Source organism: Chiloscyllium plagiosum, unplaced genomic scaffold, assembly GCF_037043375.1.
Source record: "Chiloscyllium plagiosum isolate Xiang-an unplaced genomic scaffold, Cpla_swu_hap1 HiC_scaffold_2, whole genome shotgun sequence".
In the NCBI taxonomy this organism is placed as follows: Eukaryota; Metazoa; Chordata; class Chondrichthyes; order Orectolobiformes; family Hemiscylliidae; genus Chiloscyllium; species Chiloscyllium plagiosum.
This window is the reverse complement of record NW_028270140.1, coordinates 129,274,447-129,292,570: the sequence shown is the minus strand read 5'-3', so window position 1 is coordinate 129,292,570 and position 18,124 is coordinate 129,274,447. Positions and strand designations below refer to the sequence as shown.

At 42.6% G+C, this 18,124-nt stretch overlaps 1 protein-coding gene across 1 annotated transcript; it reads left to right on the top strand.

The window, feature by feature from the left end:
- Positions 1 to 12,334: 12,334 nt before the first annotated feature.
- On the top strand, positions 12,335 to 16,324 carry helt (helt bHLH transcription factor). The gene is made up of 4 exons (XM_043721212.2): positions 12,335 to 12,361; positions 12,639 to 12,743; positions 12,895 to 12,991; positions 15,417 to 16,324. Exons 1-4 carry the CDS (start codon positions 12,335 to 12,337, stop codon positions 15,911 to 15,913), a joined length of 726 nt encoding a protein of 241 aa, XP_043577147.1. The 3' UTR covers positions 15,914 to 16,324.
- The last annotated feature ends 1,800 nt before the right edge of the window (positions 16,325 to 18,124 follow it).

Genomic DNA, 18,124 nt, shown 5'->3' with positions numbered 1-18,124 from the left:
TGTGGTAAAGGAGAGCTAGAGATGTAAAAATGGGTTAATGGTCAGTGGTGAAAAGGGAAAATGGGTTCACTCCGCAGACAGCAAAGTCAACAAGGTGAGGGCAGGGGTGGGGTGAGGTGGGATGTGTTCTCTGAAAGACAAGAAGGAGGATATACCAGAAGCAGTCTATAGGCAATGGCATCATCAGAACAAATGCAATGGAGTCAGAGAAACAAGGAGAATGGAGTGGAATCCTTGTAGGAAGTTGGATGTGAGGAAGTTGGATGTGAGGAAGTGTAGGAAGGTAACTATGGGAGTTGGTGAGCCTATAATAGACATTGGTGGGCAGCCTATCTTGAGAAATGGCAACAGTGAAGTTGAGGAAAGGAAGAATCATAGGTGGGCCAGGAGAAGGTGAGAGAAGGATGAAAATGGAAAGCAAAACTAATAAAGTAGTCCAGAGTAGGAAGCAGCATCGATGACATCATTAAAGTATTAGAGAGACAGAGTTGTGGGGGGGTGTGGGAGGGGCCTAATCAAAATGGAACATACAAACAAACAAACAAATAATCCTTAAAGGTACAGGCATAACTAGGAGCCATTGCGTACCCATAGCCACATAATTGGCTTTGAGAAAGTGAGACAAGTTAACGAAGAAGTTGTTCAAAATGAGAATGGTATTGACTTGACAAAGGAGGTCAGTAGTGAATGGATACTGCTTAGACAGCTTTTCAAGGAAGAACTGGAAAGCCTTCAGACCAACCTGATGGGATGGACGTTTAGAGGAATTTCATATGCATTGGGAAGAGGTGATGGCTAGGGCTGGGAAACCCAAGTTGTAGAATCAATGTCTAGAACATCAAACATAGAATGTTACAGCAGAGTACAGGCCCTTCAGCCCTCGCTGTTGCACTGACCTGTGAAAATAATCTGATGCCCATCTTATCTACACCATTCCATTATTATCCATATGTATGTCCAATGCCTATTTAAATGCCTTTAACATCGGCGAGTCTACTATTGTTTCAGACAGGCCGTTCGATGCCCCTACTACTCTCTGAGTGAAGAAACTAGCCCTAATATCCATCCTAAATCTACCACCCCTCAATTTAAAGTTAAGTCCCCTCCTGTTAGCCTTCACCATCCGAAGAAAAAGGCTCTTACTGTCCACCCTATCTAGCCCTCTGATTATCTTAAATGTCTCGATTAAGTCACCTCTCAACCTTCTCTTCAACGAAAACAGCCTCAGATCCATCAGCATTTCTTCGTAAGACCTTCCTTCCGTACCAGACAACATCCTAGTAAATCCCCTCTGAACCCTTTCCAAAGTTTCCACATTCTTCCTATAATGCGGTGACCAGAACCGCATGCAATACTCCAGGTGCGGCCTTACCAGTGTCTTGTACAGCTGAAGCATGATGTTGTGGCTCTGAAATTCAATCCCCCACCAATAAACACCAACACACCATATGCATTCTTAACAACCTTATCAACCTGAATGGCAACTTTCAGGGATTTGTGCGCCAGGACACTGAGATCTCTCTGTTCATCTACACTGCCAAGACTTTTACCATTAGCTGAGTGCTCTGCATTCCTTTTACTTCTTCTGAAGTGAACTGCCTCACAATTTTCCACATTAAACTCTATTTGTCACTTCTCAGTCCAGCTCTGCATCTTATCTATGTCCCCTACAACATCTTCGAGACTATCTACAACTCTGCCTGTCTGAGTGTCATCCGCAAATTTACTAACCCATTCTTTTACGCCCACATCCAGATCATTTATAAAATGACAAACAGCAGTGGCCCCAAAACAGATCCTTGCAGCACACCCCTGGTAACTGAGCTCCAGGACGAACATTTCTCATCAACCACCACCCTCTGTCTTCTTTCAGCTAGCCAATTTCTGATCCAAGCTGTTAAATCAACTTCAAATCTGAAACTCCATACTTTCTGCAATAGCCGACTGTGTGGAACCTTATCAGACACCTTACTGAAGTCCATATTCACCACATCAACCGCTTTATCCTGATCCACCTGTTTTGTCACCTTCTTGAAGAGCTCAATAAGGTTAGTGAAGCTTGCTCTACCCTTCACAAAACCATATTGACTATCCATAATCAAATTATTCCTTTTCAGATGATTATAAATCCTATCTCTTATAACCTTTTCCAACACGTTACCCATAACCGAAGTAAAGTGAACTGGTCTGTGTTTACCAGGGCTGTCCCAACTCCCCTTCTTAAACAAGGGAACATTTGCTATCCTCTATTCTTCTGGCACTACTCTTGTCAACAATGTGACATAAAGATCGAAGCCAAAGGCTCTGCAATCTCCTCCCTGGCTTCCCAGATAATCCGAGGATAAATCCCATCTGGCCCACGGGTCTTATCTATTTTCAGATCATCCAAAGTTGCTAAAACTTCCTCTTTGTCAACCGCAATCCCATCTAATCTAGTAGCCTGTATCTCCGTATTCTCACTAACATTGCCCTTTTCCAATGTGAATACTGACAAAAACTATTCATTAAGCGCTTCCCCTATGTCCTCAGATTGGCCATAATCTTACTCTAGTTATTCTTTTATTCCTGATATACCCAAAGAAGGATCAAGGGTTTTCCTTGATCCTATCTGCCAACAACTTCTCATATCCCCTCCTGGCTCTTCTTAGCCCTCTCTTTAGATCTTTTCTGGCTAACTTATATTTCTCAAGCCTCTCCTCCCCCCCCCCCCCCCCCCCCCCCCAACTGAGCCTTCACACCTCATCCTCACACAAGCCTTCCTGTTCCTCTTGACAAGAGCTTCAACTTCTTTAGTAAACCATGGCTCCCTCTCTCAACAACTCCCTCTCTGCCTGATAGGTATATACTTATAGGTATATACTTATCAAGGACCCGCAGTAGCTGTTCCTTGAATTAGCTCCACATTTCAACTGTGTCCTTCCCCATCCTCTGCATCCTAAATCTTGCCTATTTGCAACATAATTGCCTTTCTCCCAGTTGTACCGCTTTCCCTGCAGTATATATCTATCCTTGCCCATTGCTATTGTTAGCATAGCTGAATTATGGTCACTATCGCCAAAGTGCTCACCTACCTCCAAATCTAACACCTGACCAGTTCATTCCCAGAACCAAATCCAATATGGCATATCCCCTTGTTGGTCTGTCTACATACTGTGTCAGAAAACCCTCCTGCACACATTGAACAAAAACTGACCCATCTCAACTTCTTGAACTATTGTATTCCTAGTCAATATTGGGGAAATTAAAGTGCCCCATAACGACTACCCTGTTACTCTCACTTCTATCAAGAATCATCTTTGCTATCCTTTCCTCTGCATCCTTGGAACAATTCAGAGGCCAATAGAAAACTCCTCTCCTTTCCTGTTTATAACGTCAGCCCAAATTATCTCAGTAGAAGAGTCCTCAGATGGTCTCTCAGCTGCCGCAGTACTACCCTTGATTAACAATGCCACACCCCTCCCCTTCCACTCCCCCCCCCCCCCCCCCACTTTTTACCATCATCTCTGTTCTTGCTGAAACATCTAAATCTGCAACAACTATTCCTGTCCCTCCTCTCGTCATGTCTCTGAAATGGCCACAACATTGAAATCCCAGGTACCAACCCATGCTGCAAGTTCGCCCACCTTATTCCGGATGCACCTGGCATTGAAGTACACACATTTCAAACCAATATCCTAATTGCTGGTGCCCTCTCGCGACCTGGTAAACCTATCACTGACCTCACTACCCTCAACCTCCTGTACACTGGAGCTGCAATTCAGGTTCCCACCCCCCTGCTGCATTAGCTTAAACAACCCCTGAAGAGCATTAGCAAATTCCTCCCCCCAGGATATTGGTACCCCTTTGGTTGAGGTGAAGATCATCTTCCCACCTTCCCCAGAAATAGCTCCAATTATCCAAGAATCTCAACCATGTTTTAAATTAGATTAGATTAGATTACTTACAGTGTGGAAACAGGCCTTTTGGCCCAACAAGTCCACACCAACCCGCCAAAGCGCACCCAACCAGACCCATTCCCCTACATTTACCCCTTCACCTAACACTACGAGCAATTTAGCATGGCCAATTCACCTAACCTGAACATTTTTTGGATTGTGGGAGGAAACCGGAGCACCTGGAGGAAACCCACGCAGACACGGGGAGACTGTGCAAACTCCACACAGAGAGTCGCCTGAGGCGGGAATTGAACCCGGGTCTCTGGCGCTGCGAGGCAGCAGTGCTAACCACTGTGCCACCGTGCCGCCCATGTGTTCAGCTCCGCTCTCACCCTGTTCCTCGTTTCACTAACACGTGGCCTGGGCAACAACTAGAGATAAGAATTCTATTTGTTCTAGCTCCAAGCTTTCACTCGCGCTGAATTTCTTCCTTAGATCCCCACCTTTATTCCTACCTATGTCATTGGTGCCTACGTGGACCACAACTTGGGGCTGTTCCCCTTCCCCCACAAGGATCCCGAAAACATAAGTGTCAATGTGTCAAAGAATCATGAATATAAGAGGAAAGAGACTGAACTGAAGTCCCACCTGCTCCAGACTGTAATAATATCTCTGAGAAGGCTGATTACAAAATATCTATAATGAGGTCAGGAATTGAGTGACCTTGACAGAGCCTAAACTAAGTTTCAGTGAGCAGGTTATTGAGAACTCTAAATGATATATTCTAGCATTTTACTGAAGATCAATAGTATACTGATTCGATGGTAATTGGCTGAGTTGGATTTGTTCAATGGATAAGGACTGGATCAAGACAACAAAGTTCTGAGGAAGAAATTACTGTGCTTTTATAAAGCAATTACTGAAACTCATTGTATGTGGTATTTATACTACTTTTTTTCCAATTTTGGAAGTTCGTCCAAGGAAGGTCTTTCTGCCTTTGGCAAGGAGACCCTCAGCATATGTGGATCATCCAAATACAAACGGTCTGACAATCATATGACCAAACCTCCAAGGCCAAACTCCTGTTACCCCAGTTATGGACTCTGGCACTGCACTGACGTGTAATGAGAAATAGAGAAGAAACATAATATTTTGAGGGTACCTTGGTGAAACAGATATCAGTGCACTATATATTGATGCTTACATTTCCACAAATGTCAATTGTTTTGCATTATGTCTGTTTGTTTGAGTCTCTATGTGCAACTTGCATTTACGTGGTATCCTTAAAATAGTAAACCAACCCACAACACTTTACAGGAATAAATAAAGTAATACTGAGACACATAAGGAGTCACTACCTGTAGTGACTTAAATAGCTGTGAAGTAGAGACAGGTAGAGAGGATGAGAGATTTAGGGACAGACATCCAGAACTTAGGGCATAGGCAGTTGAAATCATGGTAACCAACCATGGAATGCAGATATTGGAATTACATGACAGGCCAGAATTGGAGGAATTCAGAGATTTCAGATGGTTGAAAGGTTGAAAGTGTTAATACAGGTTGGCAAGAGCTTGACTGTGGAAGGATTAGAAAACACAGATGGCAATTTTCGAATCAGGATGTTGCTGGACCTGGTGCCAATTTGCATAGAGTTAATGATAAGTGGGACTTGGTGCAGCAGAATTTTAGTTAAGCTCAAGTCTACAAAATTCTGGAAGGTTTTGGAATAACTAGGTTTGGGAGAAATGGATGAATATTTTAGCAGCAAATGAGCTGAGGCAGGGGCAGAGAGATATGTGACAGTACAAAGGAGTAAGGTGGTCTTGGTGACAGAGTGGACATCCAGTCTGAAGATAGGTTCAAGGGCAAATAGAATAGAAAGGTCACAAATAGTTCAGCACTATCTCAGACCATGGTTATGCTGAAGGATGGAGTCAGTGGCAAGGAATGAAATTTGTGCTGTAAACCCAAAAATGACGGCTTTGGTTTTTCCAAAATTTAATTGGAGCAATTTCTAGTCATCAAATACTAATCTTCAATCCAGCAGTGTGGCATGTCAAAGACAAAGGAAAGATCGAGAGAAATGGCTGTAAAGGAGAACTGGGTGTTTTTTCAGATGTTGCTCAGGGACAGCATGTAGATAAGAATCAGGAGAGGCCAGCCAAAGGTGGGAATGGGAAGTGAGGTCATTGCACTAAAGTTTCTGCATACGACTGAAATGATTATTAAACAGATGGCCTCATACATTACAGTTTTGTCTCCTTAATTACCTCTCTGAGAAGGGAAATAGGTCCTTTCTGTTCATTGTATCTAGCGTAACACTCTTGCCTCAGAGTCAAAAGGGTGTGAGACTTGAGCATTCAGTTGAGACTGACATTTGATGTGGTACTGAGAGAGTGCTGCACTGTCAGAAGTAAGCCTTCTTTAATGAAATGTTTAAATGAAGTCCTATCCTCCTCCCAGCCAGTCATAAAGGATCCCACCAAACATTTGAAGGAGACAAGTAGACGTTTCTGCCACTAAAGTGATCATTAATATTATTGCTGCTTGTAGGATCCTGCTATCTACAAATTAGTTGTCATGTTTCTTATATTTACATTTGTGCCTAGAGGTATATAAAATTATTAGGGGTCAACTAATGTGAATAGAAATTCCATTAGCAGTGATGTCAAAAATAATGTCTTCCAGATTTAAAATAATTTGGTAGAAGGATTAGAGAAAAGTTGAAGTTAAATCTTTCTATCTGATGTATGGTGCTGGCATAGTACTCAATGCTTAAAAGGATAGTAAAGGTGGAAACAATTAGCATATTTAAAAATATGTGTTCATGAAATGCCATAAACTACAGGAATACAGGTCAAAAGCCACATAGTGGGATCAGGCTGGAAAGATGTTTTTACAAATGAAATTACAAATTAGATTAGATTAGATTATTTGCAGTGTGGAAACAGGCCCTTCTGCCCAACAAGTCCACACCGATTAGTAGCAAGAATAAGCCACTTGGCCCCTTGAATCTGCTCTACTAGTTAATCAAATCATAGCTGATCTGACCACTCTGCATTCCTACTGGATAACCTTTCAGTTATAACAGACTGAATGGGCCAAATGGTCTTCTACCATGTTGTCAATTTGCTATTTCAGTATTTCTATTATGATACCTCAAAGGCAGCACTGGGTTAAAAGGAAAGCTCCTTGAAAAGTCCCAAGGTCTTGAAACGTGCTATATAATTACAAATCTTTCTTTCCTTTCCTACTGGATATAATGGAGTGGTGGTTATGTCACTGGAGTAATAATCCAGAGACCAAGGTTAACACTCCAGGGAAATGGATTCAAATCCTACCATGGCAGCTGGTGGAATTTAAATTGAGCTAATTATAAAAGAATTGAATTAAAATCTAGTTCCAGTGTCTGTGACCATAAAATGCAGGTGCAGAATTATGCCAACTGGTCCAATGAGTGTGCTTTACCATTCAATGAGATCATAGTTGATCTGATAAACCTCGATTCCACTTTCCTGCCTTTCCTCCATATCCTTGACTTCCTTACTGATTAAAACTCTCTCCATCCTAGCCTCAAGTATACTTAATGATCCAGTCTCAACAGGCCTCTGTGGTAAAGAATTCCACAAATTCACTACTACTTGAGAGAAGAAAATCTTCCCCATCTCTGTCTTAAATTGGTTACCCCTTTCTCGGTGATTATCCTCTCTGGTCCTCACAAGGGGAAATAACCTTGCCACTCAATCAAATCCCTTAATCAAACCCTTCAATTAAGTATCCTTTCATTCTCCTAAACACTAATGAGTACAATCCCAAACTACACATACCTGGAATTAATCTAACGAATCTTCTCTGGACTGCCTCCAGTGCCAGTATATCTTTCTTTAGATCAGGAGTCCAAAACTGTTTAAGTAATCCAGGTGTAATTTAATAAGTGCCTTGTATACTTTTCACAAGACTATTCTCATTTTATACTCTATTTCCTTTTATATAAAGGCCAACAGTTCATTTGCCTTCATTTGCCACCTGAACCTGCAGAGGTTCATGAAGAAGGACTTCAAATCCTTGTAAGCTGCAGCTTTCTGCAGTCTTTCCCCATTTAAACCATATTTAGCTCATCTATTCTTGCTGCTGAATGCATAACCTCAGATTTTCCCATATATCCCATCTGTGAATCTTTTGCCCATTCACTTAACCTATCTTTATCTCACTGTAGATCCTGCATCATCTTCACCACTTGCCCTCCCATCTATTTTTGAGTCAGCTACACGCTTGTTGATAGTACAATCACTTTTGTCATTCAAATCATTAAATAGATTGTAAATAATTGTAGCCCTGGCACTGATTCCCTCTGGTGGTCTTCTAGTTACATTAGGTTGCCATCCTGAAAATGTCCCCTTGATCTCAAATCTCTGTCTTCTTTTAGTTAATCAATCCTCAGTCTGTGCTAATTTGGTACTCCCAACATCATGGGTTTTTGTCTTACTAATTAGCCTAATTATTTGATATTTTATTGATCATCTTTTGTAAATCCAAATGTATATCTGTTGCTTCCCATTCATCTACACTGCTTGTTGCCTCCTCAAACAACTGTAGTAAAGTTATCAGACATGACTTTCCCTTTTTGCTTGTTCATTCTGCTTGATCATATTATGCATCTCTAAATACCCTGCTATTATATCCTTAATGATAGGCTGTAACATCTTCCCAATGACAGATGTTGGACTAAATGAACTAAACCTGTCTTAAAGTCTCCTTTTTTTGAATAACGATTGCCAGTTTTACAAACCACTGGGACGCTACACAAGTTTAAGAGTTATTGGAATGTCACTACCAGCGGCGCCATTTTTATAGTAACTGCTTCTTCTAAAATCCTAGGACGCAATCGATTAGGTCCAGGGGTCTTAACAGTCTTTCATCCCATTAACTTACCTCGTACTTTTTTTCTCAAGTGATGGCTATTGCATTTATTTCCTACCCCCTTGTCTAATTAATATTTTTGAATGTTATTAATGCCATCTACATGAAGCTTGATGTCAAGTTACATCACTAATGTGACACTTCCTCCTCTCATTTGGTCTTATCAATTTGCTCACACCGACATTGAGAAAACGAAACTGCAGCTGTGACTCTTCTTCCTCTCTGGGCTCTCTTGAAGGGTTCAATGCCTTCCCTAAAACAAAACATTTTGGTCGGTTACAAGCCAGGAACTCCAGAGCATCATTGGGAGTGTCTGAACTCTTCAGGGATGGCTTCGAGATGCCCCTAAAAGCGTTTCTGCATTTCTTTTAGGACTCCACTGTCACGACCGAATTCCGAGTACAACATTGTTTTGGGGGTCTTTCGATGGTCACGCATCCAAACTGCATGTCCCACTCTGTGGAGCTGGCTTTGGGTGAATAGGGCCTGGATACTGACTGTTGTGGGACTATGTTTCTGGTCACTGTATTTGAATGATTTGTAAAGGTACTGTTAGGAATAACTCCGTTGTTTTGAGGTGCTTGCTCTAGGTTGAAGCGTACGGTGAGATTGCTGTTCAGTAATACATGATCTTGTTCTCTGATTTGAGACCTTGGTCCCCATGTATGTTTTTTTGTCAGGGCTGAGCTCTCACATTGATGGCAGTAAATGCACTCCCGTTCGCTGTCTCGAAAACAGATATGTGTTTTTCCTCCTACAGTATCCTCCAGTCTTAACATGGAGAGAGCCACTTCCTTACACGTTTTCTTCAACGTGCTAAAGCAAAGTGCTAAATCCTCACAACAAGTGAGTGGAAGAGTTTCAGGAACACTAGAGAACTAAAACAAAATGTCAGCAGCGTTATACTTCTTGGCTTCAGAAGTAATATGTATGGAGCAGGATTCACCGCTCATCTAATTTAACACCGTCACTCGAAAATTATATCCAGCTGGACTTTGAGAAGGTCCCACTTTCATGCCGCACCCTGATTACGTGAGAAAAATAAAAGAAAAATCATTGGGAACTTCACAGCAGCTTATTTATTCACAAATAATCATGGGCTCCCTTCGATACAATATAATGCAATCCAGCTAAAAGTCCTTCCTGTTAATATAGCTGCATGCGCAATGCTAACACAAAGTCGTCTCCAAATACTATCTTGTAATGTTGGCCGGAGTAACTAAAATCAAAAAGTGACTTTTTCTCTCGCAAAATAAAGAGCTATGAGTAAGGGTAAAACAAAGATTTGACTCAGAAACAAACAGATTTTGTTTTTACCAAAATGGGATAACGATTAAGGGGCCCCGCGTTTCTCTCCTGCTCGCTTCTGAGTTAGAAAACTGTATTCTTAAAAAAAAGGGAACACATATCTTGGTAGAATTTCTGCATTAAATATGCTTTCCATATAATTGTAAAGACGGAGTTGCTTGAGTGACATTGCGTCTTTTTCACTTGAAGATTAATTCAAACAGAACAATTTCCCATTGAAAGCTCATCGCCAAGGCCACAGCGCCCAGCTAAACCGATTTGTCTGACAAACTGATGCTAGCCACATTGTGGCAAGTCAAAAGGTCGTGGGCATCACTCTCTGCAAATAACAACTTACATTGTACAGAATTTTTCCGCAGGGGTATTTTGATTTATGTGACACTACTGTAGATCTTAATTTTAAACTTTGGGAGAAGGACTCAAAAACATTGATGAAAGGCTTTCCACTATTTCAGTATCTGGTCTCTGTCTCTCTCTCTCTCACACACACACACATTTATATCAAGTGTACAGTATTTGGAGATAATTTTTTTGCGTGTGTTTTCCTACCCGCTGCAATCTTGCGCTTTTTATATTTATATTTTAATTGTTTGATGCTTGTTTTGCTAATTCTAAACTAAACGAAACCCATTGTCTATTAAATGATCTCCAAAAGTGACTTGATAAACAGAAGGCTATAACTATTCAACTCCTCTCACTTAAAAAAGAAATCTGTCCTTAATCTGGGATGCTAGCCTGTGTTAAAAAACAATGCTCCTTTCACAGCTTAGAAAATATATGTTTACTATTGACAAAATGTGAATTCATATTTTTATTATTTAATTTTAAAAACCCCTGCGCAATGATGTGCTGTCGTGGGGAGGGGAATCTGTTAAACTAACGCCACCAGACTAAACAATTGCCAAGTAAACTTTGCTTAAAAAGCCGCTGTACAAAAAAAATAAAGCAGCTTTGTTCCCATTTAACGTAGTCGCATGTTAAAATATTTTTGTTATGATAATATTGCAAAAGCCGGGTGCAAAGTAACCTATCATATCAAAGCGCTGTCTTTAGAATATTAGCGCCGTCGTTCTCCACTTGGCGCATTTAAAGGGACCGTTTTAAAGGCGATTGTCTCTTTCTCTCTAATGACATTTACCGGATCAGAACATGCTGCTAATTCGATCATCAAGCTTTGCCCTCTTGAACAATGCCAGAGTAATTTTTCCCAAAGTTTGTTAAATTGATCAAAATTAGGCAAATGAATAGGGATCGCCAGCTCTCCCTCTTGCAGGTGACAGTGAATAATACACTTTTAGACCAGCTGCATTTTCCCTTTGATTTTTTTTTTCTTTCTTTCTCTCTCTTCCCCCCACAATGCTTAAAGATCTCCCATTATTAAAATTTAGGCCAACGAAACTATTCATTCGTTTCAATAGACATTTTCTTATAGGATAATAGGCTACAAATTGAACCCACCAAATCGAATCCAGTGGTGGGTAGTCTCGTGTGCCAAACTCTGCTGGGGCTGGTTTTGAAGCAGGCAAAGTTCGTGTGCCAGTCTCGGTCCCACACCTGCCGAGGTCTCCAATAAATAATGAGTGGAAACAAAAGCTTGCCATCTCCCATAAAATGGATGTGTCACCAAGTCGTGTGAGAACAAACGCGAGCCTTCCCTTTCCCTTGAACTCGCGGAACAGCCTATTAAAGGCTTACTTAATTACTTTAATGACTCCGGACATGCTTGAGGGCTGGGATCGCTCGCTGGAGTTTTGTAAACAGGCGAAATCGAAAGGGAGGAGGGAGGGGGTGGGACAGGGAGAAAGAGAAGGTTTTGTGTGTGTGTGCCTGTTTCCCCTTTCTTCTTTTCTTGTGCGCACTGCGTCCTGATGGATCAGGACAGACACCAGCCTTAGTTCACATTTCCCGCCGTTTTATTACTATGCAAAATTATTCGGGAAGCGATCACGTGTCTTTTGAAGAGCCACGTGGATGAACAAAGCCGGCCTGCCCCCTGCTAACCCCGGTCTATAGGACTTCACCCCAGATTCTGCCACCTCTTTAACCATCTAGTCCCCAGTGCCCCCGGCTCTCTAATCCTGGCGATGAATGCACTGGTCCCCTTAATGATCGCTTTATAAAGAGCCACTTACAGCCTTGGAAGCAGCACAGTCGCGTTTTATGTGGCTGCAGAAAGCATACCCGCTCTAAGTTTGCCTGCTAATTGCTCACTTTCCCTCTTTTGTCTGAAGATGTCCTCCAAAGCGAAAGAGCGCAAGGTAAGAGAACCGTCAGCTTTTTAAGTCTGTGCACTCTACTCTCTCCTGCATTATCTGCTGATACTGCAAATTACAATACAGCCCCGCGTTTGTCTTCTCTCCTGAAACTCCTTTACAAAATGTTTTTTTTTAATTGTTTCCAGTAAAGTGCACTGAAATCAGTGCATCTTCCAACAGGAGTGGATCGCATCCAGGGGGGGTGTGCTGAATGTCCATTCCCATTTCCCCCGCCCTCTCTCCTTCTGTCTTATTTTCTGTTGTTGTTAACATTCCTCAGGCTGCTCCAGTGTCCCACAAAGTCATTGAGAAAAGACGCAGAGATCGGATCAATCGCTGTCTGAACGAACTTGGCAAAACCATTCCAATGGCGCTAGCGAAGCAGGTACTGGCTGACACTTTCCACACGTGAGCGCTTTGTTTGAAGAATAAACTAGTGTATTATCCCAACCAGGGACGTGGTCTTCATAGCGCACTGGGGACCAGCCTTTCTCTGGCTACCTGCAGCTACTGAATTGTGAATCTTCTCTTTTCAGGGCACGGGCAAACTGGAAAAGGCCGAGATTCTGGAGATGACTGTTCAGTATTTAAGGGCCCTGCACTCAGCTGACTTCGCCAGAGGGAGGGAGAAAGGTATGGACAGAAACCACAACCACCTCCTCTTTCTTAAAAAAAAACAAACATTGGGAAGTAAATTCATTTCAAAACTTGTCACACTTTAAGTTTAGGGAATATGAAAAGTGCTAGAGCGTAAACATTGATGAAAAGCTTACGAAGCATAAAAAGTCTCACTTGCCAACGCAGTTAGCTATAAAAGATAAACGCTGAATTTTCACTTCAAAATAAAACAGAAATAATGCATACCGCGCTTACTGTTTGCCTTTTTGGACAAAAGAAAGCCACATTGAAGAAATTTGAATTTTGCGTTTTTTTTTCTTAGTGAAGCTTCAGGACGACATTTGTTCGAAGTGGCGCCCTGGGCTGGTTACGCACACATGTACCAGAATTATTGGATTTATTAGAGGTTTTAAAATAAAACGTTTTAATGGGCAGTGAACTCTCGGGTCAGTTTCATAAAGATTTCCCACTGAAAAAGTGGAACTCGTCATCCCTGCCATTATATTAATCCCCAGCTCACTCTCAGTGACGACCACTGCACATCTCCAGTTTGGGTAAATGTACCTGCAACTGAGCGTTCCACTTCATTTCTGATATTTACAAATTGTGTATAAGAAGGCGGTTTCATCGAGCAGAAAATTCGAGTGGAAATATTAACCATAAAATGTGGCCCAGAAATGAATTGACTATATTTTTGCAACCACCCACAGGAAAATTGAGTTTCTTTTTACAAGAAAAAGTAGATTTTTTAAATAGACGTACACATTCCTAAAGCCATGTCTAATAACGTCATAGAGTCATAGAGATTACAGCATGGGAACAGACCCTTCAGTCCAACCCATCCATGCTGACTAGTTCCTGAAGAAGGGCTAATGCCCGAAACGTCGATTCTCCTGTTCCCTAGATGCTGCCTGACCTGCTGCGCTTTTCCAGCAACACATTTCCATGCTGACTAGTTATCCCAACCCAATCTAGTCCCACCTGCCAGCAACAGGCCCATATCCCTTCAAACCCTTCCTATTCATATACCCATCCAAATGCCTCTTAAATGTTGCAATTGTACCAGCCTCCACCACATCTCTGGCAGCTCATTCAATACACATAACACCCTCTGCGTGAAAAAGTTGCCCCTTTGGTCTGTTTTATATCTTTCCCCTCTCACTCTAAACCTATGCCCTCTAGTTCTGGACTCCCCGACCCCAGGGAAAAGACTTTGCCTATTTATCCTATCCATGCCCCTCATAATTTTGTAAACCTCTATAAGGTCACCCCCTCAGCCTCCGACGCTCCAGGGAAAACAGCCCCAGACTGTTCAGCCTCTCCCTGTAGCTCAGATCCTCCAACCCTGGCAACATCCTTGTAAATCTTTTCTGAACACTTTCAAGTTTCACAACATCTTTCCGATAGGAAGGAGAGCAGAATTGCAAGCAATATTCCAACAGTGGGCTAACCAATGTCCTGTACAGCCACAACATGACCTCCCAACTCCTGTACTCAATACTCTGACCAATAAAGGAAAGCATATCAAACGCCTTCTTCATTATTCTATCTACCTGCGACTCCACTTTCAAGGAACTATGAACCTGCACTCCAAGGTCTCTTTGTTCAGCAACACTCCCTAGGACCTTACCATTAAGTGTATAAGTCCTGCTAAGATTTGCTTTCCCAAAATGCAGCACCTCGCATTTAGCTGAATTAAACTCCATCTGCCACTTCTCAGCCCATTGGCCCATCTGGTCCAGATCCTGTTGTAACCTGAGGTAACCCTCTTCACTGTCCTCTACACCTCCAATTTTGGTGTCATCTGCAAGCTTACTAACTGTACCTCTTATGCTCGCATCCAAATCTTTTACGTAAATGACAAAAAGTAGAGGGCCCAGCACCGATCCTTGTGGCACTCCACTGGTCACAGACCTCCAGTCTGAAAAACAACCCTCCACCACCACCCTCTGTCTACTCCCTTTGAGCCAGTTCTGTATCCAAATGGCTAGTTCTCCCTGTATTCCATGAGATCTAACCTTGCTAATCAGTCTCCCATAGGGAACCTTGTCAAACGCCTTACTGAAGTCCCATATAGATCACATCTACTGCTCTGCCCTCATCAATCTTCTTTGTTACTTCATCAAAAAACTCAATCAAGTTTGTGAGACATGATTTCCCACGCACAAAGCCATGATGACTATCCCGAATCAGTCCTTGCCTTTCCAAATCCATCTCCATCCTGTCCCTCAGGATTCCCTCCAACAACTTGCCCACCACCGAGGTCAGGCTCGCTGGTCTATAGTTCCCTGGCTTGTCCTTACCACCCTTCTTAAACAGTGATGGTGTGTTTCTCTGACTGCACTGAGGGTGTTCAAAATTGCCTGATGTTTTCAACAAATAGTAAAGAAATTAACACGCAGCGTGAACAAAATTGTTTTTTCTTTAATTTCTTTCTCAGGCGAGTTATTAACAGAGTTCGCGAATTATTTCCACGCTGGCTATCACGAGTGTATGAAGAATCTCGTTCACTATTTAACGACGGTGGAGCGCTTGGAGACCAAAGACACCACATACGCCCGAATCCTTGCCTTCCTACAGTCCAAGGCTCGCCAATGCGCCGACCCCATCTTCGGGCCCGTCTCCACTCATGAGCCAGAATACTCCTACCAGTTCCACCCCATCTCAGAGTTTACTAACTCGCGTTTAAACGAATCGTTATTGCAACAGGGGGCCGGGGTGGCAAGAACACAGCCATTGCACTGGCACAGCTCGGCACGGAGTCCCGGGCTCCCGTTTATCCCGAGCTCGCGGGCGGTGCCCATTGCAAACGCAACAGGGCAGCAACACAACTTCCTGCACTCTGTGCAAAGCCTTGATCGCCATTACATTAACTTGATAGGACATTCTCACACCAATACTTTCAGCTTGCACAACTCCCAGCACACAAACTTATAAAGGACTTTGGGAAGGCGCTGCGGATCTCTGTAAAGCTGTAAATCTCAGTTAGAACCCGTTAGACCTACTCCGTGGCAACCACGGAGCAATAAGCAACTGGGGCTAGCCCTTTAACTTCAGGGATTGGTTCTGTCGACTTGTGACACGCCATTGAAGTCAACTGGGTTTTGACAGCTACGCTGTCTCCAATTTCTTGTCATGTAACAATCCTATATCCATTCAGAATATACTGTATATTCGGTGTGTCATGTCTCTATCATTTAGAGTTTGTTGGTAAAAATGTATTTCTTGCTTCATTTGAAATTAGGATTGCGTCACCCTTTAAACAGGACCTATAACCTGAAATATATTTTTAATTCCGTTGCTTTAAATTTGAGGATGAGAAACCCTCGCCCTAAATATACACCTATATTAAAACAGGGTTCACAAAAGGCATGCCAAAACAATAACAATGTCGTTTTATTCTTCCAGTTGTCTTGTCTGATTGATTTATTTTGGCGCGGTGACTATTTTATTGTCAAAACAAGTGTCCAGAAATAACAATGATACAGCACTGTCGCCATCTGCATGATATTTTAAGGGACTTGTTGCCAATCACCAGGTCCTTGCTCTCCTCCATCTCCTGCAGCTCTCCACATGGAAGAAGCGTTGGGCTGCTGCACGAATTGAACATACGCTGATAATAGAGCGTTCTCCTCCAGCTGGAAAAAAACCGACGATCACACCGAAAGTAATTTGCTCAAGTATTCTGAATTTAAATGGTTTACACCAAAGCAAACTATGCAAACAATAGCTTCTGTGCGTATGAAGAAATGGCTAAACTCCAGTGCGTATTTAATGGGGAGGGCGCTCTGTTCACATCCTTTGATAGAAAACATGAATAGAACCAACTCCATAATAAAGGAGAACTAACAGCATCGGCTGCGGAAAGAGTTATGACGCAGAAATAAAACATCTTCCATCACATTTGGCGCACGGTAGCTCAGTGGTTAGCACTGCTGCCTCACGGTCCCAGGTTCGATTCCAGCCTCGGGCGATTGTCTGTGTGGAGCTTGCACATTCAGTCTGCCTGCGTGGGGTCCCTCCGGGTGCTTCGGTTTCCTCCCACAGTCTAAAGATGTGCAGGTCAGGTGAAGTGGCCATGCTAAATTGCCCACAGTGTTGGGTGCATTAGTCAGAGGGGATATGGGTCTGGGTGGGTTACTCTTCAGAGGGTCGGTGTGGACTGGTTGGAGCTAAGGGCCTGTTTCCACGCTGTAGGGAATCTAATCTAATTTAGGGCAACTAACCATTCATCAGTGGTACCCATACCCAAAACGCACTTCATAATTGAAATCAATATTGGCAGGGGAATGTCAGTATATTCATTCTGATCCTTACTTTGACTTGCCTGTAGCATTGTCTTCCTTGAAGTGACACTAACTGATGTTCCATCACTAACGCCTCGCCCTTTCAGTAACCAAAACAAGTGTTTCACTCTGCTGTGCCTCAAATATCTAGTTCACATCATATGGGGCGGGCGGGGGGTATCTCCTGGATATTGCACGTACTAATATCTATCTTGATAACAAATAACTTAGAGTATTTAGGTGAGAATTTCAATGTCAATTGTATCAAAGGAGGATTTCATATTCTTTGCACGTGTTCGTTGATTTTTGAGAGCTTGTTTGGACAAAGTATTGTTTAAAAAAACTTAAGCTTTCTTTGCAAATTTTGTTCAGCCACTGCGGTAAAGTTTGATTTCTTCTTGCACCGAGTTCTTATTCAACATCTGAACTGCAACTTTGAGAAGTGGCCTGAAATCCGTTTATTACTGTCTGTTCCTGAAAAGTGCATCTATCCTAACGCTTAACAATGCCGGGATTTAAACAGCCTGGCGCTGCGCTCTCACTCTCACTCAGCACTAGTGGACAGCATTGCACATGAACCAGTGATGGGGGATACGCCGAACCCCTAATCGTATTTACAATATCAGGCACAGCACAATTGGATTCATAACGTATACTGCAGTCTAACTTTGCGATATTAAGGTAGCGCTCTCGGCACTCATCTCCCGCTGGTGAATGATGCGAGCCCAGAATCCCGGTGCCAGTATGAGCTCGACCATTCATGGGAAAAGTCACGCAAAAGAGATGTTTGTTCAGTACTGTACTTAGCGATCTCGTTATCCGGAACACCACCACCTGCAATCTCCTTTCCAAGCCGCACACC

Bases quoted from the DNA above. Each gene is read 5' to 3' on its own strand.
- helt (XM_043721212.2), top strand. From the start codon at position 12,335: ATGTCCTCCAAAGCGAAAGAGCGCAAG. The intron at 12,362-12,638 runs GTAAGAGAACCG...AACATTCCTCAG, and splicing joins CCAAAGCGAAAGAGCGCAAG to GCTGCTCCAGTGTCCCACAA. The intron at 12,992-15,416 runs GTATGGACAGAA...TTTCTTTCTCAG, and splicing joins CGCCAGAGGGAGGGAGAAAG to GCGAGTTATTAACAGAGTTC.